The sequence below is a fragment of the Talaromyces rugulosus genome, chromosome VI (assembly GCF_013368755.1).
Source record: "Talaromyces rugulosus chromosome VI, complete sequence".
Taxonomy (NCBI): domain Eukaryota; kingdom Fungi; phylum Ascomycota; class Eurotiomycetes; order Eurotiales; family Trichocomaceae; genus Talaromyces; species Talaromyces rugulosus.
Window position 1 is genome coordinate 4,846,542 of NC_049566.1, and position 27,812 is coordinate 4,874,353.

Sequence of the window (27,812 nt, forward strand, 5' to 3'; positions counted from 1 at the left end):
AACACACTGTACCAGCCAAAAGGACTATCCCTCGAAGATACTGCAGAAAGTATATCCAATACGACAGCTTTAAGTTTCGTGGCGCTTCCTGAAACCTAAGACAAAAGGATTGATGTCTCCGCGGAGACTATTCACACTCATGAACGGAACCTGGGGTAGTATGGGGCCCCCAATAAGTTCATTGGCGGGGCAAAGAAGCGGGTTCTCCGCATTATTCTTATAAATTGGTCGCTATCGTCTCAGAAAAAAGAGAAAGAACCAGATATCTGGACCAAAATCTATTTTCTCTCTCCTGCTTCTAAGATATCAACTTGACAACATGTCTGCAAAGCCCATGAATACGCAGATAGAAGGGGACACGGAGATGCTGTCTCATATGCCCACTAAGGATAGCATCATGATTCCCATTCCCCGGGATACGTTTGAGAAGCTCTACTTGACTCCTAAGATGCCCATTGCAGGAAACCTGCGGCAGACATTTGGCAACCCAACCCCAATCTCACTAATGGGTTTCTTAGTGTCTGAAACACCCAATGCAATGCTCCACATGGGTTGGAGGGGCGCTGGTGGGGATGGAGGGGCCATCCTGTAAGATCAAGCCAGGCAGATATCCAGACCTCAATTAATAGTCCAAATTTAGCCCGGCATATATCGCTTTTGGTGGGATGACCCAGATCATCGGTGCAATTGGAGAGTGGATAATTGGAAATACCTTCTCCTGTGCGATATTTTTCACATACGGTAAGACATCCTATTATGTGACTTAGAAGTGAGATATTGATGAATATATAATAGGAGCATTCTGGCTGGCGTATGGTGCCTCCTTGATGCCATTCTTCGCTGTGGGTGCCCAATATTCCTCTACAGGTAACAGCTTTGAGGGTATGGAAACAGCAGGATATCATGCAACGGCAGGTAAATAGTGCACCAAGGTGAAGATGTCTAAGACCTGTTTTAACACATTATTAAAAAGTCTATATTACGTTACTCTGAGTGTGGTTACCTTCGTCTTTCTCATCTGTTCCATTCGCACAAACGTGTGCTTATTCCTCGCGCTATTATTCCTGACGGTGGCATATAATCTCTATGCATCAGTTCATTTTATCACTGCCCTCGGGCAAGAGGCGTTGGCAGCCAAGGTGGAAGTGGTATGTGATCGGAACTCGGATTCGCCGAGTACTTTTCAATCTGTTTGTGCAGAAAATTATGCTAACTTCACGCTTAAAGGCAGCGGGTGCATGTAATTTTATACTTTGCATTCCGATATGGTACATATTTGTGGCCCAAATGTTGGAGTCGATTGACTTTCCTTTTGTATTACCTGTTGGAGATTTGAGTGAGGTTGTTTTAGGAAGGAGTCAAAAGGCGCGGAAAAGAATGGATAGTGAAGGATAGGCCACCTCCCTCTCACTATGCCGAACTTCCGAGCATTTGCCTGGCTGTATGGTATTTCAGTAGATTTCGCGATCTTGGTTAACATTCCAATTCAGTTCCCCGGTTTAATGGATTCCAGATGTCTGAACCTACTCTCCTGTGTATGGGAACGATGGTTAGCTTTTGGCAGCGTTTATCTTGGTGATGTAAGGATAGCTACTTAGCAGGACAGATGTCTGTTGACTAGACAAACTTTGAATGGACACACAAACTAGAACCTAAGATAAAAATGAAAATGACTTGTCATCATCCTCGTTAAGTAAATAGAAGCTCGGCTGATTAAGCTGTTTAAAGAACAAAAGAAAAATTTGTTCCATCCTTAGTGGGTTTGATCAATGTAGATACACGTACGGAGCACGCTAAGAATACTAATCTGCCCTAAGTGATGTATGTGACCAGACGGTGAACAATTGCAGAGAAGGTGCTTCAGCCACCGGTTTGCCATCTAACATACGCAGAGACCGTGGCACCCGCAGCACCCGCACATGCCGGCCCGTCAAATCGTCTCCGGGGCGGGAAGGCTATCCAGAATCCAGGATTCCATAGAGAGCGCTTACCTTCCCATACGAGTAGCATCATAACTCATCGCTCCCTGGATTCTTCTCGGGTATTAATAAAACGCGACATATATAATTAGTCAATCCTTAGAATGTAAAGCACCTCGGAACTTGTTAACATACTGGGGACAGCTATATGAGTCCTTGCTCATGAACATTGGTACTTTTTGCCATGGAAGTCCAGGCGCGAGGTCGAATCCCTCGTACAAAATCCCCCAAAACAGATGGATACAGGATTGTTCATCAAAGTAGTACCCAACAAGACTTCTCATGTACGGATTGTTCCTTTGGTGAGGTTTCGTGTAAATGCTATCAAGGGTGAGTTATGCGTCTTTCACAACTTTATTGTATCCCTATATGCTCACAGAATCCGTGTATACTAGATCCCTCGAATACAACCAACTTCCTAGCTATATTGAGTCTGTACCACCTCATATCACCAAGGATGTCCTGCAATTTCTTAATTATAAGCATGCCCTCTTGATACCAAATGAGAGTGTTAAGCAAGCTCTATGGACGGCATATTGGAAGTACGCACACCCATGTATGCCTGTGTTGGATCAGATCGAAATGAACAAATCTATGCAAGGCTATAGAGAAAAGATCAGCTTGTTACTTTACCAATGTGTCATGCTTGTTGGTCAGGTGTTCCTCATTGCCTATGAGGGTCCACGCTACGAGTTTAACGACCCCCAAGAATTGTTCGCAAAAATTCGAGCTCTCTATGACTTTGGCTGGGAGACCAGACCATTGATCATCCTGCAGTCATTGGTACTCATGACCTTTTTTCCACAGAAGGTTAACGAACCGAAGGGACAGGCCTACTTAGTCGGACATGAAGTCTCTATTGCTTACAAAGTGGGACTTCATCGTGATCCTACAAACTTCCACAGCAAAGCATCCGTTCGTCACTCCCGAAAACGTTTGTGGTGGAGTCTCTTCATCCGAGAGCGTACTTTGCTCCTTGATCAAGGAACTCCATGGGTAATAGACAACACTGATTACGATGTGCCGATGATAAAAATTGATGACTTTTGCCTACCCGATGTCTGCCATGATATAGGAACACAAAACCCTCTTGTAGACTTGAATGATATAAGCAGGCAGCGCAAAATTGCCATCATGTGGATCGAAAGAGCCAAGCTAGCGGTGATTATGGGACAACTCTCACCCATATCAGTCCGCATTTCAGAGAGAAATTCCAGTATCTTTGAGAGGCCATCACTCCAGAGTGGTCTGCCTCATTTTCAAGGATCTTTCAATGATACAGCAATAGGTCTCGAGAGATGGAAAAGAGATATCTCCCCCGAGATTAATTTCGCCCAATTGAGTTCCCCTGCTTTATGGGCAGGTGATCGCGAACTATATCTACAGTGCGCAACTCTCAAGCTGTTATACTATACTTTGAAGTTTCAGTTGGCTGTCTTACTAGTTCTCCCCAGAACACAAACACAAATAGTCCAATTTCCCCAGAAGAGAACCCGTCAGGAGGTTAACGAGAGTTGCAACGCCATAATGCAAATCATAAAGGACCTTCAGCTCTATGGGTGCTCGGCCCATGTTCCACTTTACGGAGTATCTGTCCTACGACCCGTTATTATATGGGCCATACTAAATGGCGTACTTGGTACAGCTATTTACCAAAACTCAAGCTTCGATCCACTACAATTTGACATTGGTAGGGTAGATTCCTATCAGTACCTTTTCATGGAATTTCTCCTGTGTGACACAGAATGAGCCTTTGAAATTATATATGTCTCCATCATTCTCAGATACTCTTGCCCAATAGGGGAGTTTATTTTCTTACACATAGCAAGCGGTTGACCACGCTCCAAGATCTTGAAGGGCAACCGTAAGCGCTTTAGTACAGTATTTGAAATACTATTAGTGATTATCGCGTCGATAATCAATATGGCGCAGAAATAAGAAAAATCCAAGCGAATTCATAATGTAGCAATTAGAACTTGGTTCTTCATTTTTTCTCTTACTACTGTCGCCGTATACCAATGGTATGCCTATGCTTCTCACTCCGCTATTTACGGTTCATCCCCCTTTTTTTCTTCTCTTCTCCACCTACTAGCACTTGTCCTCCTATCTCGCCTAGCTGGCCCTAGTTGGATTCCACACAGTGAAATTAGCCAAAATTCTCTAATTACACTCTCCTGACAAGATCTTTCGTACATCTGCGCGCGCCCCACTTCTACAAGCGGCTTCCAAAAATGCAGAGAAACGGCAATAATAAATATTGTTAAATATAAAGGAATTTAAATGAGTAACTACATTACAGTACGCTTATTCCCAACAGGGTATGGTGTACACTTGGCCTTTGTGTCTCATGGACGAAAGATCGTGTCCAGAGGGTGTAATTACGAAGCAAGTCCACGTCCATTGCCCCGAAATATCACCGGGTCCCCTGTTAAGGAGTCTTGTTCCATGAACTTTATATGTAAGGAAGCTCGCAAAGGCGGTCTTAGTGGCTAGTTTTACGATTGTAGGACTTCCTGAATGTAACAGCTTTTTCATCATCATTTTTCTGCTATTCCCCCACTATTATATGATAATAATTATAATAGCAATAATCTGTTAGGATAGTTTAGTATATTTAGTGAAAATGTGATATATGTCTATGTCAAGGGCCTAATATAATTCTAAACCTAATTAAATTCTGTTGATAGGCTGATACTCTATGATTGTATAATTAATGGAAAGATTTATCTATGACGATCTGTGCAATAGGACTCTAGGTAATAGTAAAAGAAGCAATATTTAGAAATAAATATAATTATAGTAGATAATATAGTATCATTTTATTTTGTAACTGGCTAGCTGTTGAGTCTATTTTTACAATTATAGATTAGCTAATAATTATTCCTGTGGCGCCTAATATGAGAATTTGGTGCTGTCTAAATCTTTTTGATGGACTATAATGAAATTAGAGTTGCGTATGTATTAATGAGTGTAATAAATATAATATGAAATGGGTTAGAAATAGTTCTTAGTAACGTACAGAAGATGTTTTTAAAGTAGGATATAAAGTTGATCCTGGTAAGTTACTATATTATCTGTATAAAATTATAAACATACTAAATAGGTTATGCCAAAGGTTTAAAGGGTTATTGAAAATACCGCCCGTAAAGCGGGAACTCTAGATATTGAGATAAGATATCTGAGAAGTGACTGGCATATTGTGCTTATAATTTGTAATAACCTTAGTTAATTCATTCTGTATATATGTGGATTTGTGAGTGTGTTTAAAACTTTATCTACGCAGGAATCGCTGTAAGTGGCTTGATGAGCACTCTTTAGTCCCTGCAAGACACTTAGCCCCGTGGCATGCTACTGCAATTTGGAGCAAACGTTCATGGTAAAGGCAATTTGAGTTCTAGCTAGTGGCTATGGGGATACTTCCATTCTAGTCATCCTGGTGAACGAATAAGGGCTTGGGGTTCTCATCTTACTGCGCTGAGATAAAACCATTTTTTGAGTGCGGATTATAATTCCAAAGATTACTAATAAAGATGGGTTAAAATGAGGTGACCAGGACGCTTCGTTGCGGATGAACTCAATGAGAGAAACTTCAACATAGACAACAATAGCGTGATACCAACGCCACCAGCAATGAGAACAATTGGTGAGCTTTCACTGATACTATCTAAGTAAAAGTCACCTTAAGTATGAGAAACTTTTACGATTTGACCAGGTTCCTTAAGTGCGTGAAGAACATTTGAAAGTATACCAGGCGTGAATTGCTGACCCTGTTCTTGCTTACACTGATTCCGGTAATACTGAGATGAGGTAACATCACTCATTGAGTATTGCCGTGCCTGCATGTAGCCTAGGTTTGGTACATAGACACGCACCGAGACGTACTGGCCGGGTACAAAAGTTGGAATGGGTTTGCCGTCAACAGGAGAAAGATGAAATGAGGAGATCTCATCGGATTCGCGCGAGATCTTGACGATATGAAAGTCTCCCCAGTCCTTCCATTCCTTATCCTGATCAGAAAGCGAGCTCTCTTTCTGAATCATGATCCCAGCAAGTTGGTCATAAGCAGCAGTCCAAACGTCTTGAATGCTTGGTGTGCAGTTGTCTCCTAAAACTTCTTGTATCGCCTCGACTAGGTATTTCCCGACGATATCATACTGATCTGGTGTAATTTGCAGCGATTCATGTTTGTGCAAAGTGTAATATGTATATCTTGAAGCCCAAACTGATCTTGGGCTGAAAGGTTAGCCGAGATAAATATATTTTTTATTTTTTTTGAAAACTTGAAATACCCTCCATTCTCTGGTCATCGGAACCTGGATCTCCACGTATGTCTGCTGGGGTAGAAACAGTGGTCACCCTTGGCAGCGCTAGGCATATTCTATACCATGTCAACAGCGAAAATTGAAAAAGTTTGACTCAATAGCAAAAGAAGCAAACGGTCTGCCTGCCACTGGATAATGTGCTATTTATATTAATCGCTAAGAAACTTTCGCGAAAGGACTAGAAGTTGCCTCTAGCATCCTAAATCTTGTTTTGGAAGATCTCAATCATCCTTGCCATCTTCCTAATACCAGGTGGGAGGAATTGGGTTCCCAACACGCCACAAAGATCAGACTCTCTATCAATAAACTACTGAAATTCTTAGTATAGTCAGAGATGGAAGGACGGGATCCGTTACCCAGAACAAATTAGGTTTTCCACTCCAAAACAACGTGTTTCCTCGCCGTCCAGATAGCTCATTTTCCATTGCTAGCATGCCACCCAATCCCCAGTCATACAAACTGCTTTTGTTAAATATACCAATGAACAAGGACTTAGGGTCAGACTCGTTGACGTACTTTTAGTTTTTGGAGGGATTCCCGACTAGCTGGCGAGAGGTGGGACTGAAACATCATGACAATCGACTCGCTCGTGAGAAGTTTCTTATCATTAGACAAGATAGAATGAATCACTTTTATAAACTGTTCAATTGGTGTGTATAGTCCTTGTCCACCAAAGCAGTTCGTAGCCTGTTCAGTTAGAAACTTTAGTGCCGTGAACCGTCCCGAAGCCTCATCTCAAACTAAAATCATAACCTTTCTGTTTCCTCTGCTAACACTGGGAGGCTAGAACTCATCTTCTGAATATTAGCGGCTCCCAAATATGCATCTGTATGTAAACTTCTAGAGTTTGCCCTGTTAAAGCTCAACGAGTTGTCCAATCTAGTCAATCCTTGTACCATACTCCCATGCGGTTTCCGGCTTCAAGGTCAGCGGGTAGCCAAATCGCTCGTCAACGGTAGTATCAGAATTTATATTTCGTCCGTTATAAGTTTTAAGGCAGGCAAGGTTGGGATTGTTTATATCGTAGCCTGTTTCACTACTATGGGTGAAGAGGTTTCGAAGGTTGATTGCGTTTTTTCACGGTTGAATACGTGGTCGGCTATACAATATGCCTTAGGAGGCTAATGTTGGTATCAAGGATGACAAATCCGTCTTGAGATCTACAAATCGTTTCTCAACTAGCTGAAGAGCAGCAATAGAGGTCAAGAGCTTGCTTATGGATGTAAGCACTATGATAGAGCTTATGGCGAGTGGCCTCCTATCAGATGTACAATCGTCGTTTCCGAAAGCTTTAGCATAGTGGAAACTCCTAATTTTGTTTGTTGTTGTAGTCACCATACCAGGCCAAGTCTCATCCTCCAAGGATGTATCAAATGCCTTTTTGAGGTCCTCTAGGGACTTTCGAGAGTCACTGTTGTAAAACATGCTGCCCTGAATCGTGCAATTGCTGGGAAATCCGAGGGAATTATACGCCTAACATCGAAGAATGCTTTTGAGGAGGTAAATAGCAACTAATAAGTAATCTGAGTATATGTAGAGGGTTTCTAAGGTCAGACACCGGGTTTGTGGATCTCTGATCCTTAAGACCCAGCTTCTTTATGCGACATTTTTTGGTCATTATATCAAGAGTTTAAAAAATGGTAGTATTTCGTGGTTGTTTTTGACATGAGAGTCGGGGTTACGGTCAATACGGCAACTACTCAAGAAAACAAAATGCGGTTGTGAGCCCTGTATGCGATATTGGCCGTGGCGCTCAGGGCTTTTATCTACACAATTTGAGGTTGACATTTCGGGTGGCTGATTGTCGTCCCACTAGCATAATAGTGTAAATGGTTGTTCAGAGTTTCTGCATTGATTGAAGAACCTGTATACCTCGATCCGGCATATTATCCAATTTGTTAATTGCCCGTGGCTCAACATGGCAACGTGACATGTTATTTTTAGCGTTATCGCGGTATGCCGCGGTGTTGACCCTAGTGATCATTATTGCTGGGGCAACTGATATAAGGTCTGCGTTGCCGGGGGTGATCGAATCCTATGTTGACGGATTCAGAGATACATACCGCCTCAGTATGGCATTGATGATTGTGGGCTTTGTCGCGGCTTGCTTTATGGAATGGTCGAGTTAAGGGTTATCAAGACTGGTAGAAAAAGTGAAGACCAAGACTCAACAGCGAATTGTTCGTGAGGTTTAGTAACACTCCACCGACATGCATAAAGCAGCGGACTCTATGTATTATCAGGCTATTGAAAGATTTGTTATGACCAACTAAATAGCCGTATATCTCTTTACTCTTCATAACGTGGCTTGGCGGCGGTACTTGATTGGGGGCATGTAACTATCAATCGATGAGGTTGAAAATTCTGCTTTTCGAACTGTGTCGAAACTTGAATACTCTAACGCTACGTAATATTACTGAAATTACTAGCATTAGTTATACTTTAGGATTACACTACTGCACAGTAGACGCCTGAAATTGTGGCATAGATGCAATCCGGTTCGGCTTATTTGTCCAGCCATGAGACCAATTAAAAACTTCATATAAAGCTCTAGATTCAACTACTAGCGGACTCTTGCTAGGAACGGAGTAGCGTGAGAGCGTTTGAGCATATTTTCCTCGGAATCCGAGCTACGTCTTTGCGCCCTTGCCCTCTTTGGTACAACTGACAATTGAAACAGTCGCCTAGGTAAATTGAAGTATGTTGACGGGCGATAACAGCCAACAAATACCCGATCAAATCATTTAATTACCAACTATTGAGCGAGGGCAAGGCGGTCGGTCCACATACAACACTAGAAATGGCCAGGGAAATAGAGAGAATGAGCACAATTGAACTCGTTTGAGGGGCGAGAATAGAGAATAGAGAATAGAAGAAGTTTCGCCTACATGTACCAAGCTCTTTGGGTTCCACTCGAACTTGTCTGTTGACACGATTCGGCCCGAAAGCTTTATTGCGACTCGGCACCAACATGGGGCGCTGTTTTGTTGCTAGCTAGCTTTCACTTACAAGAAGAATCAGGTCACAGCGTATGTACCAAATCTACATCCCCTTTGTGCTGTGTTGGGCGAATCTAGCTTTATAACAAGATTTCTCTAGATTGACCCCCTTCCTCTCACAGTTTCTGTTCCTAGCATCATCGATCTGGGATTCTATCCCAAAATTTTCATCTCTTTCTATTCGGGGATCATGGCGACACAAAACGCTAACGGTGGTTCCGATGAGCCAGACAGCATTCAGACGAAAAATGGCAACCAGCACGAACACGAGAATAGTAACGTTGGTAGTCTGGAAGAGAGATACGCGCGACAGTTGCTGGAAGATCCCAATGGTGTCACCCAAGGAGCGCAGACTGGTATTCAAAAGGCTGAAGCTACTGCTTTGGTTTGGACCAGAACGGCTTTGTACGCCACATATGCCTGGTGAGTCTTGTTTGCCTTACAGCCCAAAAGAAAGGTCGGTCTCTGACATCGTATGGACAGGATTTGGTTATGCTTCTTTGTTCTGTCCATGCAGTCGTCGATCAACGCAAATCTGGTCTACTACGCTTACGCAAAGTTTGCCTCCGCTCCTCAGATATCCCAGGCCTATGTTATATCGACGATTGTTGGCGGAGTGATTCAATTGCCCATCGCCAAGATCTTGAATGTCTGGGGCCGTGCAGAAGGTCTCTTGATTGTTCTGGCAATAAATCTTCTTGGTCTAATAGTTATATCTGTATGCAACGGTCCCAATGGATTTGCCGCAGGTTATACTCTGTATCAAATCGGATATAGCCAATTGAACTTCATTCTGAATGTGTTTGTCGCCGACGCATCGGGGTTAAGAAATCGCGCATTTGTGTACGCGTTCACTGGGATTCCTACACTGTGTACGGCCTTTACTGGATCCCTTGTTGCTCAAGCGTTCATAACCCATTCTACCTGGCGTTGGGCATACGGTTGTTTCACAATCATCACATTTGCGTTCATCGTGCCGGTCGCTGTGGTGTTCAAATTCTATCAGCGCAAAGCTGAAAAGCTGAATCTTCTGGTCAAGAATCTTAGTGGTAGGACAATGGTACAATCCGTCGTTCATTATATCCACGAGTTCGATATCATTGGGGGTTTTATTCTCATGGCAGCATTTGTATTATTCCTTTTGCCGTTTAGCCTTGAAACCTATGGCTTCAGCGGATACTCCTCTGCTACTTTCATTACGATGGTAACAATCGGGATCCTTTTATTCCCCGTTTTTGCCCTGTGGGAGTATCACTTTGCGAGAACCGGCTTTATTCGGTGGGAGTTGCTGAAAAAGCGGACAGTTATTGGGGCATGTATCCTGGCAGCTCTCATCTTTTTCAATTACTATACCTGGGATCAGTACTTCTACTACTACGTCCAGGTTGTCTACGACCTCGATGTCACAAAAACAGGATATATGACTCAAATATATGGTGTTGGATCAACTATATGGGCTGTCCTTTTTGGAGTGTGGATCCGCCAAACCAAACACTTCAAAAAGGTGTGTTTATTCTTTGGAGCGCCATTAATGCTGTTGGGCGCTGGACTTATGATTCACTTTCGTGGCTCTCAAAGCGACATTGGATACTTGGTAATGTGCCAGATCTTTATCGCCTTTGGAGGCGGTACTCTGGTCATTGGCGATGAAATGGCCGTGATGGCTGCCGCAGACCGTGATGGCATTCCGATGATGCTTGCACTGATCAGTCTATCTTCCAGCGTTGGCGGTTCCATTGGCTACGCCGTTGCTTCCGCCATATATTCCAATACGTTTCCTCAAGCTCTGCTCAGAGCGCTACCGAATTATGCAAAATCGGACTTTGAGACCATTTACGCCGGCGGACCAGCGGTACAACTTACGTACCCTCCCGGAAGTGAGGTTAGGGATGCGATTAATTACGCGTGGGCATACAGTCAGAAGTACGAGTGCATCACGGCAGCGGTGCTTGTTCTTCTTGCTTTCCCAGCAATTGCCATATGGAAAGACTATAATGTAGACAAGAAGCAAGTTAAAGGCACGGTTATCTGAAATAATTCCCCCTTCTTATTTGTTGCCCTTTCATTCCTCCTTCCCCCGCCTGCTTTCTTACGGTATACACTGTTAGATGTCGATCAGCGTCAAGAGACGCAGACCAATGGCTAGAGGATCACACTTTCCTCAAACATTCTCCTTGACTGCAACCTAGTTTTTATACGAATATATTTAGAGATACTCAGCCGGATCAGCTGCATGGGCTAGCTTTGCAAAAATCAGCCTATCTAATCCGACCATCGCCGGACTTCCAGTCCGAGTATTGATCGAAATGAACGAAAAGTCAACAAATAGCAATCTCGTAGTACATAACGTGTGCAATTCATTTAATGCCAATAAATGCTTCGTACGATATTTGTCGCTTATGTCGGGTGAGGTAGATATATATTACCTAATAAAATCTTATAGTTAAAAGTTATACTACTTAATTATTATTTTAAGATTAGTAAAATAAATTATCTTAAAATATATATATTATAAGAGGACCTTTTCTAATTTATATTATAAGCTATTTAGAGTACTTTATACCCACGTCTACAAGCTAATCACGAACAGGACGGATCCAGGTCCGTGACACCCCAGCCGTCACATAGTTGACATGAAACCGGTTATCAACACCAACTGGTAGCAAGATGGGAGCAACCAACTATAGATCGTGCTAGTTGAGTATGTGCCTAGCTTTTTAAGAAAAGCAAATTGATATAGTAGTACAGTATAAATGTCGCACTTTCAGCTATATGGCGAAACTTCATGATACTGTATCTACTATTGATCAATTGCTCGATCAGTCTCCTAAAAAATTGAGCTCCCACAATTTTCACACCTTTGTCGAGAAACATGAAAAGGAGAACCTGGAAGCTAAGAAGAGGGATCCCAATGCATTGGTTCAGAACTATTCCGACTGCATCTTATTGGCTGCTTGTCAGAAGTCTGAAACCCTTCCAACCAATCCAGATCTTCCGGCAGATCTATTCACTTGTTGTCTCACTACACCCATTGATGTTGCGCTTCGATACTTTATTTTGCAGAATCCACTCAGAGTACGGCTCAAAGTTGGACAAATACGTGCCGTCAACATTGAATGTCTTGAATTCGTGTCGGTTGGTTCCCCTTCAAGTAGTTAGTATTCGTAGTAGAGGGGGGGTGGGGAGAGTAATCTATCTGCGTGGTTGACTTACACTGAGAAAACAGGGGCATGTTCATGGACGCTCAGGGTTTGAAGGGTGTCTTCTTCTGCCCGTGTTGGTCCTTCCTTTGTCTACATGCGTTTCATTTGGTATTGCCAGTTTCGTGACGATATCAACCTGAGTCCACATGCTCGGTAACAGTCTTTGAGCGTCTGATGAATATGATGTGAAACGGTGTCTGGATCGATGTCTGTTTGAATATCATTTTGCTTGCGATGTTTTGCTACACCAAAAAAATGGTTTGTTTTATTTTGCAACATCTTCTCCTTTCTTCTCCTTTCTTCCCTTTTCATCCGTTCGAAGTCAATTCTCGATGATCAAGTGGGGGATTTTTTTTTTTAAAATTAATTGATGCTGGCATAATATGTCTTTTTTTCCATATTCTTGTTTGTGTTAGAAATCCACCTAGGAATGAAGCGATCAAATGAGGCCATCTAGCTAGGTGCCGAGTCGGCCTCGGCATAGAACCAATCAGGAGGCAGCTTCCTAATGCGATTAGCGCAGGAGAAGCCTCGCGCGTCTATAAGAACGCGCCCGTAGATGGAACTCCGAAAAGACAAGTAGCAGATTACTTAGACAGTGTCATACAATATAGCTACTCAGATCTATCTCCAGGCCATCGCTAGCCGCTTCCCCACTGACATGCTCTATTCGTACGCTCATAACCGCACCCAATTCAACAGTTTGTTCTATTTCTGACTTATTTTAGTTCTCTTCTCCGCTTCAATACCACCCATCCCATCATATAGTTACTATTGAATTGGTACATTTTTGTCACCTGAGGTGGTGTCTATTATCAGCGATGATTCCGTACGTAGGTAGAACAAGGGGATGATATTTTAAGTATTCGTGGGTGGTAAGCCAGCCATATGGAAACGTCTTATTACAACTGCAAACTTCGTCTTTCCCGGATAGATTGTTTCCATTCCAATAAGTCATTCGGTGGGTGACCTAATCTCAGATTTCTCGCTTTTCACGTAAATATTTGTTGTTATCATATTGTAGAAGGGCCACGTGAACCATACAGCATGTCGGAGTTGTATAGACCAAAACAGAAAAGGGAGGGGGGGAGAGTCGGTCCTTGCGCTCCATTTTTCGGGAACCATTGCATTGCATTGCTCTAGTAAGGGAGAGGGCTAGCCGTGCTGCATTTCATGTAATTAATTTTTTTACTGTACGTTGTCTTTATACGTCGTCGCACTCAAAAAGCTCGAGACAACATCTGACGACCGGAGAGGAAACGTTGCCCATTATACTTTGCACTTCGTGCACAAGACTCAACAGGGGGGGAGGAACTCTCAGCCTTATTTTTTTTTTTTGCAAATGCAAGTCCCTAAGCAGGAACATGAAAATGGTCACGGGTGACGAGAACGTTCAAATTTACCGTTACCTTCTTCTGGCCAAAGGGGAGGGAGGCCGTGGTTACAGATGAGAGAGATTGTTTGGAACTCTTGTTACGATCCGGTTTACAATCAGTGCTGATAATCCTCTTTATTCCACAACAGCTAGGCCGTATGATGTTGCCTTTTATATGTCATATTGATGTTCTTGCAACAGTCGATCGGGGTCCGGTTACCAAATCATTTGGGGAGGATCTCTTGGGATTGCGGCATTTGAGAAAAACTTTTGATAGAGGTTTTCCATCACGTCATGGGGTTTATCAATGGACTTTCATTGCTAGAAAACTGTTATAAATGAATTAAAGAACAGCTGCTTTCCTAGGCGCCAGAGTGAATATGCTGCGCCCACAAGTGCGGTCGCTCCAAGTTCTGTGACCGCACTTCCAGCACGGCAGAATGCAACGCCGCCGCAACAGCCCTGTTTCCCTGTTCGGTTCCGCCCTTCATCAGAAGATTGCGGTAGAACGAACTCGCGATATTCGCACAGATTCTGTCGTTCGACGGCCACATCGAGGCTACTACATGCCCAAATCCAGCAACCAGGAAGCTGCTTGCAAGGTGCAGAGCGTCATCCGCCAAATCCGATACCCTGGTTTCCGCTGTCGAGCAGGCTGAGAGGTAAGCAAGCCTTGCCTTTTCGACATTCGCATCAGATATCGCTTGAACAGTGAGCTTGTCAGGAGCGGAATCGGAGCTTCCCTGGAGGGCAAGGAAGCTGTTGGACGGGTCTGTCAAGTCTGCTGACCCGTGGCAGGCAAAGTGCACAATGTTGAAACTTTCCAGCATGTCTCCATTTAGCATATCCAGGACGGTACGCGCACTCGGACGCCTCAAGGACTGCACAGAATGTGGATCCTGGACGATGCGGATGATAGCACGCTCCTCGTCTTCCACCCCCGGGAGGTCCGTATGGCCCGGAGTCTGTGCCATGGTCACCAGCAAAATAGAATGCTTGTCAATGTCCATCGTGGCCTTCTCCCGCGCATGCCGCAGTGCCTTGATCATGGGCGTGTAGGAAGATATGGCGCAGCTCAGTGTGTTGGCAACCGAGCCGACAGAATGATCGCCGGCGGCGTGAAATGGCAGAGAGCCGGCCAAGCCCGTACCCATCCACCAAATTCGGGGGAGTTCTGAGCTCGTTGGCCGTTCGCTCATGCCTAGCTTTTCAAGCACTAGACAAACGCAGCTTGACCATAGCCGACTCAAAAACCCTCGAAACCGATCCTTGCTCGCCGACTTTCGACTAGTGTTTCCATCTCTATTCGCACCTCTCGTTAGGCCCCATTGGCGGTAAATTTCCATTTCCGATTTGTCGAGTTTCGGTAATAGGACGTGGTCAACCCCTGACGTTGTAACGATCAGGGCGTCGCTACTAATGGTTGTAACATTGACAACAATAATAGGACCGTCTGTGGCATAGCTTTTGAGGTCATCCGCCGATGGTGGGAGCAAAAACCGGGCATGGTTCGGCAACTCCTGCACGCTGCGAATGTCCGCTAGACAGGCTTCCAAGTCTTTGGCCGCTGCTTCGCGCTCTCGCAGCATTTGTCGTCGAACCTCGGGCGACTCGTCCGCCGCGATGGGTCTGAAAGCCTTGTACCGGAGGTTCTCAAATTCGTCTGCCTTTTCGGAAGCCACCTTTCTCAGCTCCGAGGTATCCCCGCGGCCGTCGATGAGATACCCAATAATGAGGCCCCGGCCGTGCTCCAAGTGCTCCAATGCAGTGTTCGGATCGTTCTCTGCCCTTATCGAAAGCGAGCAAGCGTCTGCTGCGAGCCCCGCTGTCTGGGAAACGGCATGCTGCTGGTCCTTGCGGCTCAAGTAGCGACTGCACACCACGGGAAGGAGCTCGAGTGCCATTTTAGCGACGGAGCTGGCTCTTTGTAGATCGCCCTGATCAACTAACTGTTGAATTGCTTTACGAGCGCCCTGCACACGATGAAGAGGTATTGCGGGGGCAGAGGCACAGGCGTTCAAATAATGGTCGAGGGCTGTGTTTCTGTCCTTAGGGTCTCCTGTCCGATTATAGCGGCTTAAGAGCCAGTCTCCGAATTGATTGAGCGATTTGGCCAGCGCCGGATGGTCTGGAGGTGTCATGTCGATTCCTTTCTGAGCGGTCATTATGGCTGCCTCCAGGTCCTCAGTCTTTCCGGTACGCTCATACCGCTCTGATAACATAACGCCCATATTGCTTAACATAAGGGCCAGATGTGGACTGTCTGGAGGTGTGATGTCAACTGCTCGCTGAGAATAGCTTATAGCTTCATCCTGATCTTTAGGCTTGCCAGTCGAATGATATTTCTCGGAGAACCTGGATCCAAGGTTGGTCAGAAACGTAGCTAGATTAGGGCGGTCCGGAGAGCTTATGTCGACCGCTCTCTGGGCATTGCTTATAGCTTCCTCCAGATCTTCACTCTTGCCAGTCCGATCATGGCGCTCTGAGAGCCTGTTTCCAAGGTTGTTCAGACGGGTGGCTAGCCATGGATGGTCTGGAGGCGTCATGTCGACCGCTCTCCGGGTATTGGTTATAGCTTCCTCTAGATCTTCACTCTTGCCAGTGCGATCATAACGTTTTGAGAGATGGCACCCGAGCTCGCTTAAATAGCCCGCTAGCCATGAATGGTCTGGAGGTGTAATGTCGACTGCTCGCTGAGAATTGCTTATGGCTTCCTCCAGATCTCCAGTCTTGCCGGTCAAATGATAGTGCTGTGAGAGATTGACTGCAAGGTTGTTCAGACGGGTGGCTAGCCATGGATGGTCTGGAGGCGTCATGTCGACCGCTCTCCGGCCATTGGTTATAGCTTCCTCTAGATCTTCACTTCTGCCACTCCGATCATAACGGTCTAAGAGCATGCATGCGAGGTTGCTCAGATACCTGGCTAGCTCCGGATGGTCTGGAGGTGTGACGTCGACCGCTCCCTGGATGTTGCTTATTGCCTCGTCCAGATCCTCGGCTTGTCCGGTTCGATTAGCTTGGTATATAAGTGTAGCGGCTAGGTTGTTCAGCCTGCCGGCCAGATCTGGATGGTCTGGGGGCGTGATGTCAACTGCTCTCTGGGCATAACTGATGGCCTGCTCAAGGTCTTTGGTCTCGCCTGTAACATCATCATACCGATGTGCGAGGACCCCCCCAAGGTCGCTCAGATAGGAGGCCAGGTTTGGATGGTCGGGGGGTGTGATGTCAACTGCTCTCTGGATATAGCTGATGGATTGCTCGAGATCTACGGTCTTGCCTGTGGCATGATCGCACCTGTCTGCAAGCCTCATTCCAAGGTAGTCCAGACGGGAGGCCAGATCTGGATGGTCTGGAGGTGTGAGGTCCACTGCTCTCTCGATAGAGCTGATAGCCTGCTCAAGGTCTTCAATCTTACTGTTCCGACTATACCGTTTGGCTAGTGCAGACCCAAGGTCATTCAGCCGGCTAGCCAGGTCTGGATGGTTGGGAGGCGTGATATCGGCCGCTTCCCTCGCGATGTTGACGGCCTCGTCCAAATCTTCATCTTGGAGTGTTCGGCTGGAAGCTACCATGTTGCCAAGGCTATGAAGCGCACTATTCTATTCTTTTTCGGGCCCGAAGTTCAATCCGGTCACGAAAATGTCTGTCCGATGGAAAACGCTCTTGAACAATATGAAGGCAGATATATGCTTTCTCCGCAGCTAGCTGTTCATGATTGTCGATGGCAATCCTACCGGAGACCCCGGCAGCACACGGCAACCATCTTGTTCAAGGCTGCGCTGAGTCCTCTAGGCAGAATCGCCGTTACTCTCCAGGTCAAAATTGTGGACGCAGGTGGAAACATGCTGACACAGCGCCCTCGCGATGTCTTCTCTTAGCCAAACGTTGCCGTAAAACGCCCTTGGCTTGCCGGCCTGCAGTCACATCCGAAACCGGATGAATCATCCGCCCCAATGAGTAGCTATTTGTGCGTCAGTGGCACCTTCGGTTTCTGCCCAATATATGTCTTGTAATGCGCTCCGTTGGTGGCAGTGGCAGGACGGCTTGTTGCGGCTCGTCAACAGTGGAGTAGTTAACAAGGCTCGCGCATGACACGGGTGGGGGCGGCATGCTCAGATCACGCTACTGTGGCTAGCCGCAGGCGTCCGACGGATCGAGACCAGCTGCTGCTGCGGCCAGTGCTCCCCAGAACGCGCACGCAGTAAAGAGCGCAAGGCTCCAGCCCTGAGGCAACCTTCGCAGACGTCAACACCGCCCACCCAGCTGTCCAGGCTATCGACTTTGTTCCTTGCAACATGCCAAAGATAACCTTTTCTACGGATATAAGAAAGAAGCAGCATCGTTCTTCCATGGTGGAACCCGATTTCGAGTGGCGAGCAGCGGCCGTTGTCTGGAAAGGATCCTCGACATAGCAGTCAATACTAGGCACCCAGTACTTACTCTGCCCTTCTCATTTTCTCGTCGCCGTCTGTCTGGAACTAAACCGTCGGGCAGCAATACTCACTCCGGAACTGGCCGTACCAACCTGAGCGGTATTATCGTCGTGCTTCCACCTTCGCGGATGGTCCATTGGTGCGGCGAGATACTTAATCGGGCGCCGTGCAGGGCCAGGAGGAGAAGGGTGCATCGCCGGCTGTTTTCTCCTCAGTTGTCGGAGGGGCCATGCCTGTCAGCGCTATTTGCTAATCCCATGTGATATCGTTACACGCTGCTCTGCCCTGCATGCTCCGTCTCTACTAGCTTGCTATATCTAAGCACTGTGCACCCGCCCAATGGTATGCCCATTGTCACGTACGCTTACTAACAGAGGGAGCATGGGTTTCCAGGATGACTATTCTAAGCGTTAGTTTATCCGGAAAGTGCGTTAGACGCCACGAGCTGCATGTTTGGTAGGTACTTCTCCAAGCTACGTCAAACAAAAGAATCCACTGGCCTTGTTCGTTGGTGGCGAAGCATGCGTGCGTGGGGAGGGAGAGATCCATGCTTCCCAAACAAGTATATCAGTCGGACTAGCCACCCGCAACCCTTGATACGCAATTCCAGAGGTTTTGCGTGCTCGAACTCGCAGTCCCTGCCATGGCCCCTTCAACATTCATCCTCACCAGCTCGCCTTTTGTGCCGAGCCAGATTGCGCTGGCGAGCTTCGTTCCAAACATCCGCCATCCGCACCAGGACGCGAAGAAGCCCTATGCCGTTACCGCAGTGGACTATACCAGCCAACCGGATGATGACTTTGACGGCCTGATCAACACCGGCTCGAAGAGCTTTCTCAGCATATTCGCAACCAGACTGGCTGGTTTGTCGCTGCAGAGCGATCAGAGCAGCATGCTACACGTCACCGCTAAGAAGGGCAACATCTACTCGCTGAACAGCCCCAACAGCCTGTTCGAAGATATCGTGTCCGGCCACGACCAAGGGGAAGACATGCAGAAATGGTTCGAGCTATGCAAGCGCCGCGGTATCAAGCCCCGGTTTGTCGTCGCGTACCGCACCTTCGTAGATGCCCGCGTGTCCCGCGACCACCATCGTGCCACCGACGTGTCAGGGACGGGCACCGTCCCAATTAGCACATTGCAAGGAGATATGTCCGCCATGGCAGACATACGCCTCCAAGCAGGTCACCGAACAAACACAGATGCGAAGGGTGATATGAAGACACCAGGCGAACGGGTTTACGCAGTGTGCTACCGCAAGGTTAGCATTTCGCGTCACCAAGGCAGATTGGCACCTCTACTGGAGCAGACCAACAAATGGGAGCCGTTCGCGGCAGCTCGTGGTGAGCCCGAGGAAGAGTATTTCCAGGCAGATCTATTTGATGGAGACGATGCAGACGGATGCGATATTCATGAATTTGAGACCCATGAGGGAAGGAAAATATGTTTCGGCTATCCATCCGAATTAGTATCAGATGAGGAAGACGATGAGGAAGACGACGAGTAGCCTTTGAAGGTCATAATGCCTCCGGGCACATGCTAAAACAATGTAACTTGATCGTACATCCGGGTTTGCCGAAAGTTCTTCTGCCAGAATTTGTCCCAATGGCGAGGGACTGCGAGTGATACGAAGCCGAAACCCCGAAATGCCATTAGGAGACCAAGTAAAGCTGTAGCATACTTCCTTCGTCTCTGCATGGCAAGGTGCCAAGCAGGGCTGTGCGTGCTGGCCGGAGCCGCCGATTCTGCAGGCTCGAGTGCCAGCATACTAGCGGGGACAATTCGCTCCATAGACGTGGCCTGGACCGTAGTTGTGGATTACTTGGTCTTCAAATCATGCAGCTCCACCCCGTTAGTAATGATGCAGCTTGCCTCACGTCAGGGGTGGTGCAGGGTCGTCAAGCTCCGGCCCGGGGTTAGGGTTAGGGTTAAGGGACCTGATGGTCGGAGGAAGACGGACCACATTACAGAGTACTTATTTGAAAGGCGTGCATCAATGGGGGCCTGCTGACATGTGTTACAAGCGACATAACCTGGCCAGAGTGGGACCTTGGTGGATGTTGCGTGAGCAAGGCCCATGGATTCACTATCACACAAGTTTGCCCTTGATATGAATGCGAGCCCTTGGTAATATATATATTAGTGCCGTAGCCTAACCAGAGGTCAGGAGCTTTTGTCTTTAGCGTAATGAGCGCAGAAAAGCAATCTGGCACCGCGGCATTCTCCCATTCTGCTACCTAACTCCTACTTTACGGACTCGTTTATACCTATACCTCCTGCAATGTCTGCTCTTCCCCCACCGGGTTTTTGGGCAGTGTTGATCGGAATCGACCATTACGACAAATACAAACCACTGAGGGGGTGCGTTTCGGACATTGAGAATATCGAACGTCTCCTTCATGACACAGTTGACTCGACGCGGCTGCAGGTCTACAAGATCACCGCAGCAGTAGCAAACGAGCCGCACCCGCCTACGTACAAGAACATCATGGACACTTTTCAAGAAGTCAAAAGGAAAGCAGCACCAGGCGACTTCTTTTACCTTCACTATTCCGGGCATGGTGGTCGCCAACAGCGCAAGGAGGACCCCCAGTATCCTCAGCATCATGCAGCCGGTGGGGAGATGTACGAAAGCCTTGTTCTCCACGGCGACAAACATCTCAAAGATTATGAGCTCGGACAATGCCTGGACGGCTTGGCTGATGCCGGCGTCAAAACTTTCGCTGTGCTCGATTGCTGCCACTCCGGGGGTGCTGACAGGGTCGCCGACGACACCATCCGCGGACTCGACCACGTTATCCCGCCGGATGAAGATGACAACGATGTTCTCCCGCATTATCCAGAGGAAGAGTCCGACGCTACTACTCAGGAACCAAGTCGGGATGGCTCAGCCAAGGCGTCATATTGGACCAGGGCACGGAAATATACCCTCCTGGCTGCATGTCAACCGCATGAGTACGCGAGGGAGTGTGAAGACCAAAATGGCGAGAGGCACGGTGCCCTGACCTATACGATGCTCAGGTCCATAGCAAAGCTCAGTGTCAGCGGCGTGATACCGACTTATAAGACGTTGTATTGGGATATCGCCGCCAACATTTTCAGCGTCTCTTCTACCCAACATCCTATGCTCTTTGGAGAACGCGACATTCACTTGTTCGGAAGCACCAGCCATCAAAGCACTCGACTTGCTGTTGTGAATAGAATCGACGGTGACCGGCGGCTTTATATCAGCAGAGGTGAAGCACACGGCGTCCGCGTTGGTGAGGAGTACGCTGTGCACCCGCGAGGGGCATTCGATCTATCTCAGATAATTGCGAAGATCCGGATCAACTCAGTCGGGATGACACGCGCGTCTGCGAAGATTCCGCCGATGGCCAGGGTGGAACAGGGTTGTCCTGTTTCACTGGTCACTCCGGTCATTACCGATCTTCTGCGCGTGAAGGTCCAGTCCCCGGAGCTACTGCAGGAACTGCAACAGAGAACCGGATCCACGATTCAGTTCAATGCATACGATTCACGGGACGCGACGCACCAAGTGCTCTTTCAGGATCAATCCCACCAGATAGTGGATGCCACCGGGACTCCTTTATCGAATTGTCCTTTATTCCCGGCCAACGGAGAAGCCGCCACCAAAATATACACCTTCTTGCAAAAGTTTGCGCATTACCGGATGGTTGCACAACTTCATAATGAAAAGTCCCACCTGAATGCCTCTTTCGTTTTCCAGGAACGCGACGGAATCGACGATGTCTTTCATGAAGAGAGTATCAACCTGGTGTTTAAAAACCTGAAACCGCCTCCACCTATTGGATCCCTCCGCGATGTGTTGTATTTCAGCGTCCTCAATTTGAGAGACAATTGGGAAGTCGCACTTGTTATCCCGGACCCGGATGACACAGATGATTCCATCGCAGTTGGGCCTGGCGAGACAAGTGATCAGTACGATATGGAGATGACGATTCGGACCCCTCAACAATCCGAGCTGGATGACATTTTCATGGTGATTGTGACGACACAGCCAAGTCGATTTGGCATGCTAGACACGACTGGAGGGGTGACCAGGGGTGGTAACTGGTCCGGCGACATTCCGCAACAGCTCGAGGACATCATCCACAGTTTTGAAGGGCCAGACCGAGCGGGGACTCCGAAACGCCGAGTGGGAGATTGGCAAACGGCCAACCTCCTCATCAAGACCAGACAAAGACCGCAAGAACCAAAGCACGAGTTGATGTGATCGTCATTTCGGTCGGGATCCACTAGGGTGCTGGGCTGTCTATGCTCTCAGGTCAGTTGTCGATTGCGTTCTCGTTAGTAAATTTTCAACCAAGAGCTTGTGGAACGGCTTATACTGGACGGTGGCGAGGATCGTAGTGATATTGTTGTCGGTTCGATGGATACAGAAATCATCCAGGGCATTTTTATGATTGTCAAACTTGACTGCATCCCCAGAGGTGAAACCGCTCTCGAGCCTCGGGTATTCTGCACAGTCCCGTAAGTGCAGAGACGATTACATATAACATCAAACCGGCGCAATCTGTATGTTTTGTCGTACGCTTCATCTACTTGTTATTGCCCAAAACATTTCCAACCTCTGTTTTACCATCGTACTCCTTCTTTCCATGCATGGCCCTTGTTTCGGTTTAATAAATGCAGCAGTTATGATGATATTTCTGTCTCCTTCTGGCAAGGTCTTGGCCAGGAACCTCTCTACTCAGGAAGAACAGATTAATTCCCATAGAAAAAAACCTCTAGCTCAAGGAATCGTTAAGGAATTGGGTGACCGTTGCGTCATTCGATAGGATTGAGTATGAAGAAGGAAATTATGCCGAAGCAGTCAGCAAAAGCCTATCACCAATACAAAATCCAGGGTGTTAGGGACCTGGATCCAACTTGATCGTGATTAGCTGAAGCGTCAGAGTGGTTGAACTCTTGGTAGCTCACGATGAAAGTAGAATCTAATAGGGAACGTCCAAGATATGCAGGTACGTCCACCATCCATATTTTCCCGAAAAACTAAGATTACAGGAAAGTACTCCTTCTAAAAAATGCCATAGTATGTTTTTTTATATTTTCATACCTTTATCAATTGGTGGAGATACACGCTGTTGAAAAATGGCATCAAGAGGGTTGATATTGGCCCATGTCTTGGCACTGATATCGCGCTAACCGTTTTAGATTTGTGTAACATCGCCGTTCGACTTTTACATCACCACATAACTCCCACAATTATACTTCAAATAGAAAGCTTTAAAATATAACTAAGAGGAATATGGTATTAGAACATACCATGGCAATAACCCATTTATATTGAATGAATTTGAGTCCGTGGTTGCGGGTGGAATAGAAGGGTTATAACCCTCGCGCCAATTACCTTTATTTTCTATTAATGGTCCTGGTTTATAGTGCTCTAATTTTATGCAATGTAACCACTCTATTATTAGAAAGCTAGATTTTATCAAAGGATTGGCTTGAAAGATAATTATGATAGTATATCATCATAAATAGATCGAAAAGCCTTTAGTATTCAATATTGTCTGATAATCTACAGGATTAAATGGGGTCTAATAAATGTCATCCGGAGGATGCTGGAATTTCTGCTGGATAATTCTAGCAACACTGATGTAATAATAGGCGATTGAACAGTTAATGGTCGTGGGCAAACTGTGATGAAATTGGGCTGTCTTACAGCCGATGTACTATGTATAAAGGCACTTCTGAATCTAGTACCAAGGTCGGGTTCGACGTGGAAGCACGCAGTCGAATATATACCGAGAAACCCACGAGCAGATCTTGTTAGTCGTTAACGTCGATATTACTGATTTACTGATCTTCTGCTTGCTAAACACCACTTACTGCTTATGTCTTCTACTTTTGTTGAGTCAGAACGGGAATTTGCGGGAAGTTTTTTCGACACAATACATTTAGTCTCAGCAGCAAAGCAAGGATGCCTGAAGATAATGAAAGGAATCATTGATACCCTGTGTTGAAACGGTTAACGACACTCTTATTTGGCAAAAAGAGCGCTCTATTTCATATGTGTGAAACATTCAATTGGCCATCCGACTGAGAGGGGTGCGATTAATACCTTGCTGGTGCCAAGTTGCTGCTACGACATGGAGCTAATACTATTCGTTATGCCTGTGATGATGGCCCAGATGGTACCGCTCTATACTGGAGTAGTTGCCAAGTTCAAGGCTTTCATTATGAGAAATTGGCAAGTCTATGGGAAGGCCCCAACCGAGGCTTTGAACGTTTCCTGGAATGATGTGTTGGTACCGTTGGTGCGAGAGTACAGCGCCAGCAGCCCTATCTCTAGTCTACGTCGAGTTACGCTATAACTCCCCCACTCTCCATACAAAGGCTTCCTGGCGCTAAACTATGAACATGCTAGTGCCTACTAAAACTTATATCAAATATTACTGAAACTCTATTATATACTATCATGTAGATTTCACTTTTTATTTAATTCTAAAAGAGTATTCTTAATCTTTATATATTTAAATATACTAAATCTTAATACTAGTACTAGACTGTAAAGTGGGTGGTGTCTGAAAGACTTATATATAAGGGAGTTGGAATCTACTGGGCTCCGAGGGGGTTCCTACTAGGAGTCGAGGCAGTATGTAAAATAAATAGAGATGGATTATATTAATATAGAATAAACCACTTAAGCTCTTTCATCCAGGAAGAAAGATTCTCAAGCTTATAAACCTAATCTAAATAAAATCTTACTTCTTAATAAAGTTATATTCTATAAGTATAAGAGATAAATACATCCTTTCTAATATATTATTTCTAAAATGTCTGTCTTGGTGCAAGCGTCGTCGTTTTCGGCTACACTTGACGCCGTTTTAACCGACGTTTGCACCGCCTGGCCCCCACCCAGCCTCTGGCCGCTTTAAAGCCTCCTCTACCCCAAGAACCACTTTGCATCACCGCTCCCCTCCTCCCCTTGCACGCCGTCTCTGCCATCACGTCTCGCGTTGTCGTCAAGGTTCTTGATTTGCTAAATGACCAGCGCTGCCCGCGAGGCCGTGTCCTGTGAGATGCTGCCTCCCCGCCAGGGTGTCGGCGGTTCGCTGACGGCGCGAAGGTGCCAGAACTGGACACCCAAAATCATGGTGTCAGCAAGACCGTGGACGCAGAATCATGCAAAGCGCAATGGCGCCAAATGCCTTGACAGCGCCGTTTCTTTACAGGCCCCCGTCCTCCATAAATCCCTCCACGTCCGCCCTGTCGATCTCCGGTGTCAACCATATTGCTATATGCACTCATGGGTTGTTGAAAAGCTCTTTGCACCGTTCCACTGTAGTCCGGAGGTTCTTACGATGGCTGGTTCTTGACGGATTTTTGCTCGCGCGACTTCTTGCAGCAAAAATATGATCAGGTCTTGTCTGATCCTCGGCTGATCACGCTCTACGCCGACACCACTACCTACCACGTAAAGCGAATTGAGAGTCTTTTTACTGAGTTTGTACCCGTTTCCTGTCTTTTGAATTCTATTTTTCCCTTTTATAACTAACATGACCTGCTAGGTACTGTTCTCTTGTTCAGCTTGACCCCCATGAAACACTGCAACAATGCGAGCCTGCTCGTCTGGAAAACTTCCTTCATTGGATGGTGAAGACCTATACTATTAAGAAGATAAGCTCAGTTATAATGTACTGGCGGTAGTTGAGCTAACTATACATCCTTTGGTGGAAGTTTCAGATAGAGCCATCTATTATGAAGTAAATTTTTGTGGTATGGTTTCTATCTCTTTACCAGACATCACAGGCGATTGTATACTGATCTAGCCCAGTTCATCAAAGATCAATTAATCAAGGAATATGGCCTGGACACTAGTGAAAGAGAACCTCAGCTCTTAGAGACAGATGACTTTGTAGTAGTGATTCAATATCATTAGGCCTCTGATATCAACGTCTTTCTCAACGAGCAGCAGCATGTGTAAGTTATATCTATCCTTCTCCTAGCTGTGTTTACTGGCTCGAGACCTGGCGCGTTACTTCAGATCATGTATCGTGATATCTGTCTTTATGTGGAAAAGCATTGTAAGACAGGTAAACACAAGTTGAAGCTAGAAGTGATATTGACTAAAATCAAGTTGGGTCAGAAGCGGAAACAACCGTGAGTTCTTCCATCTATATTTTGTTTTAATTACCTGCACTGAGATTGATAACACCATTATGTAAATAGAAAGACATATACGTTTAATTTGGACAATAACCCGCTCTTCTGTATAGTTAGCTATATCAGCAGCCTTGCTTTCGAAGATAAGGCTTTTAGGATTCCTAAGCTGGTTTCCGAACAACTCTTCGCCCTGAAAACGAGAAATGGCTGGAGTCAGTTAATTTCCTAAAAAAAGGATAAGCTTGATGTTCCTATTTTTCGTTATGTAATTAAAATAAACTAAGGCGTGTACACATCTAAAGAACACTCTCTTCCATACTAACAGTATTATGGATAGGTGGTTCGCCTTAGTAAGGCCCTAGACTTCATAGATGCTTTAACAATCTACTGCTTGCAGCAGAACTTGAGCAATGCTATCAATGGTAAGAACATCCACTCAGCCGGTTGCTACTGTGATAGATTACCTAGACTCGGAGATACTGACAGATTGTTAGATGACCTAAACTCGAATGCAGTGGTTCGAAACTTAGTGATGGATTACGCAACAGGATTAAGGATCTTTGAAAGGAACTATTTTTTGTGGAGGATCTGTTACAGCACTCAGGATGCTTTCTGGGGACGTTCTACGGATTATGAGTCCGCGAAAGCAGCTAGTTGTATTTGTTATCTTCGAGATCCTAATTATCTAAGAAAACTGAACTTTGCGTAGAAATAAAACGTCCGATAGAGCCACCAGGTGTTGGAACTAATCACCGTTCGGGATTAGCTTCGTATGTATATTGAGGAGGAATTCGGCGTCGTCAAGATGGCAGAAAAAGAGCTGATCTATAATGACTACCAGACTATACAGCGACGACTTGATAGTGCCATTCGATCTAAAGAACAAGCCTTATTAAAGCAGGTTCAAGAGGAATATAATACCATTATCTCTATTTTAGCTATTCAGCAGCAATTAAACGGCGAGGTTTCCGATAACAAAGACGATCCATCATAGATCGAAATAGTAGAGATTCGAGTAACTGAATGATGCCAAATCGCCCAGTTTACGCTTAATGACCTGTCTATGTTCACTGATCACAAAGGCTTCAGTCTTTATGTCCAGTTCACTATTAACATGATTGTATTATGTTAATAATGAGAGCGTCTACGGCCTTAAACATATTATCCGCGGGCGGTAACACCTATTAAAACAGACGATAATTCTCCACCTTTAGCCAAATCAGAGCTAGAAATTAAGCGCGATAGTTCATTGAAATGTTAAGGGTTTCAATGTCTCTTCTGTTTGGTCTAGGGTCTACCTTTAGAAGATTGTAATATGGCCTCCAAGTACTTATTATGGAGACACATCCAACAATTTCACTTTTAGGATTA

At 45.9% G+C, this 27,812-nt stretch overlaps 8 protein-coding genes across 8 annotated transcripts; 5 read left to right on the forward strand and 3 right to left on the reverse strand.

Moving 5' to 3' along the window:
- Positions 1-319: 319 nt before the first annotated feature.
- On the forward strand, positions 320-1,395 carry TRUGW13939_11989 (uncharacterized protein; the record flags this gene model as incomplete). Its single annotated transcript, XM_035495093.1, has 5 exons — positions 320-588; positions 641-741; positions 796-915; positions 1,096-1,148; positions 1,228-1,395. The coding sequence occupies 5 exons, from the start codon at positions 320-322 to the stop codon at positions 1,393-1,395; spliced, it is 711 nt and encodes a 236-aa protein (XP_035350986.1).
- A 953-nt stretch (positions 1,396-2,348) lies between these two features.
- On the forward strand, positions 2,349-3,728 carry TRUGW13939_11990 (uncharacterized protein; the record flags this gene model as incomplete). The annotated part of the gene is made up of 1 exon (XM_035495094.1): positions 2,349-3,728. The coding sequence occupies one exon, from the start codon at positions 2,349-2,351 to the stop codon at positions 3,726-3,728; it is 1,380 nt and encodes a 459-aa protein (XP_035350987.1).
- Positions 3,729-5,659: 1,931 nt separating this feature from the next.
- TRUGW13939_11991 (uncharacterized protein) lies at positions 5,660-6,275 on the reverse strand (the record flags this gene model as incomplete). Its single annotated transcript, XM_035495095.1, has 2 exons — positions 5,660-6,201; positions 6,269-6,275. 2 exons carry the CDS (start codon positions 6,273-6,275, stop codon positions 5,660-5,662), a joined length of 549 nt encoding a protein of 182 aa, XP_035350988.1.
- A 1,139-nt stretch (positions 6,276-7,414) lies between these two features.
- On the reverse strand, positions 7,415-7,726 carry TRUGW13939_11992 (uncharacterized protein; the record flags this gene model as incomplete). The annotated part of the gene is made up of 1 exon (XM_035495096.1): positions 7,415-7,726. One exon carries the CDS (start codon positions 7,724-7,726, stop codon positions 7,415-7,417), a length of 312 nt encoding a protein of 103 aa, XP_035350989.1.
- A 1,764-nt stretch (positions 7,727-9,490) lies between these two features.
- TRUGW13939_11993 (uncharacterized protein) lies at positions 9,491-11,332 on the forward strand (the record flags this gene model as incomplete). The annotated part of the gene is made up of 2 exons (XM_035495097.1): positions 9,491-9,723; positions 9,784-11,332. The coding sequence occupies 2 exons, from the start codon at positions 9,491-9,493 to the stop codon at positions 11,330-11,332; spliced, it is 1,782 nt and encodes a 593-aa protein (XP_035350990.1).
- Positions 11,333-14,240: 2,908 nt separating this feature from the next.
- On the reverse strand, positions 14,241-17,450 carry TRUGW13939_11994 (uncharacterized protein; the record flags this gene model as incomplete). The annotated part of the gene is made up of 1 exon (XM_035495098.1): positions 14,241-17,450. One exon carries the CDS (start codon positions 17,448-17,450, stop codon positions 14,241-14,243), a length of 3,210 nt encoding a protein of 1,069 aa, XP_035350991.1.
- Positions 17,451-18,954: 1,504 nt separating this feature from the next.
- TRUGW13939_11995 (uncharacterized protein) lies at positions 18,955-19,818 on the forward strand (the record flags this gene model as incomplete). The annotated part of the gene is made up of 1 exon (XM_035495099.1): positions 18,955-19,818. One exon carries the CDS (start codon positions 18,955-18,957, stop codon positions 19,816-19,818), a length of 864 nt encoding a protein of 287 aa, XP_035350992.1.
- Positions 19,819-20,592: 774 nt separating this feature from the next.
- On the forward strand, positions 20,593-22,571 carry TRUGW13939_11996 (uncharacterized protein; the record flags this gene model as incomplete). Its single annotated transcript, XM_035495100.1, has 2 exons — positions 20,593-22,311; positions 22,509-22,571. 2 exons carry the CDS (start codon positions 20,593-20,595, stop codon positions 22,569-22,571), a joined length of 1,782 nt encoding a protein of 593 aa, XP_035350993.1.
- Positions 22,572-27,812: the final 5,241 nt, after the last annotated feature.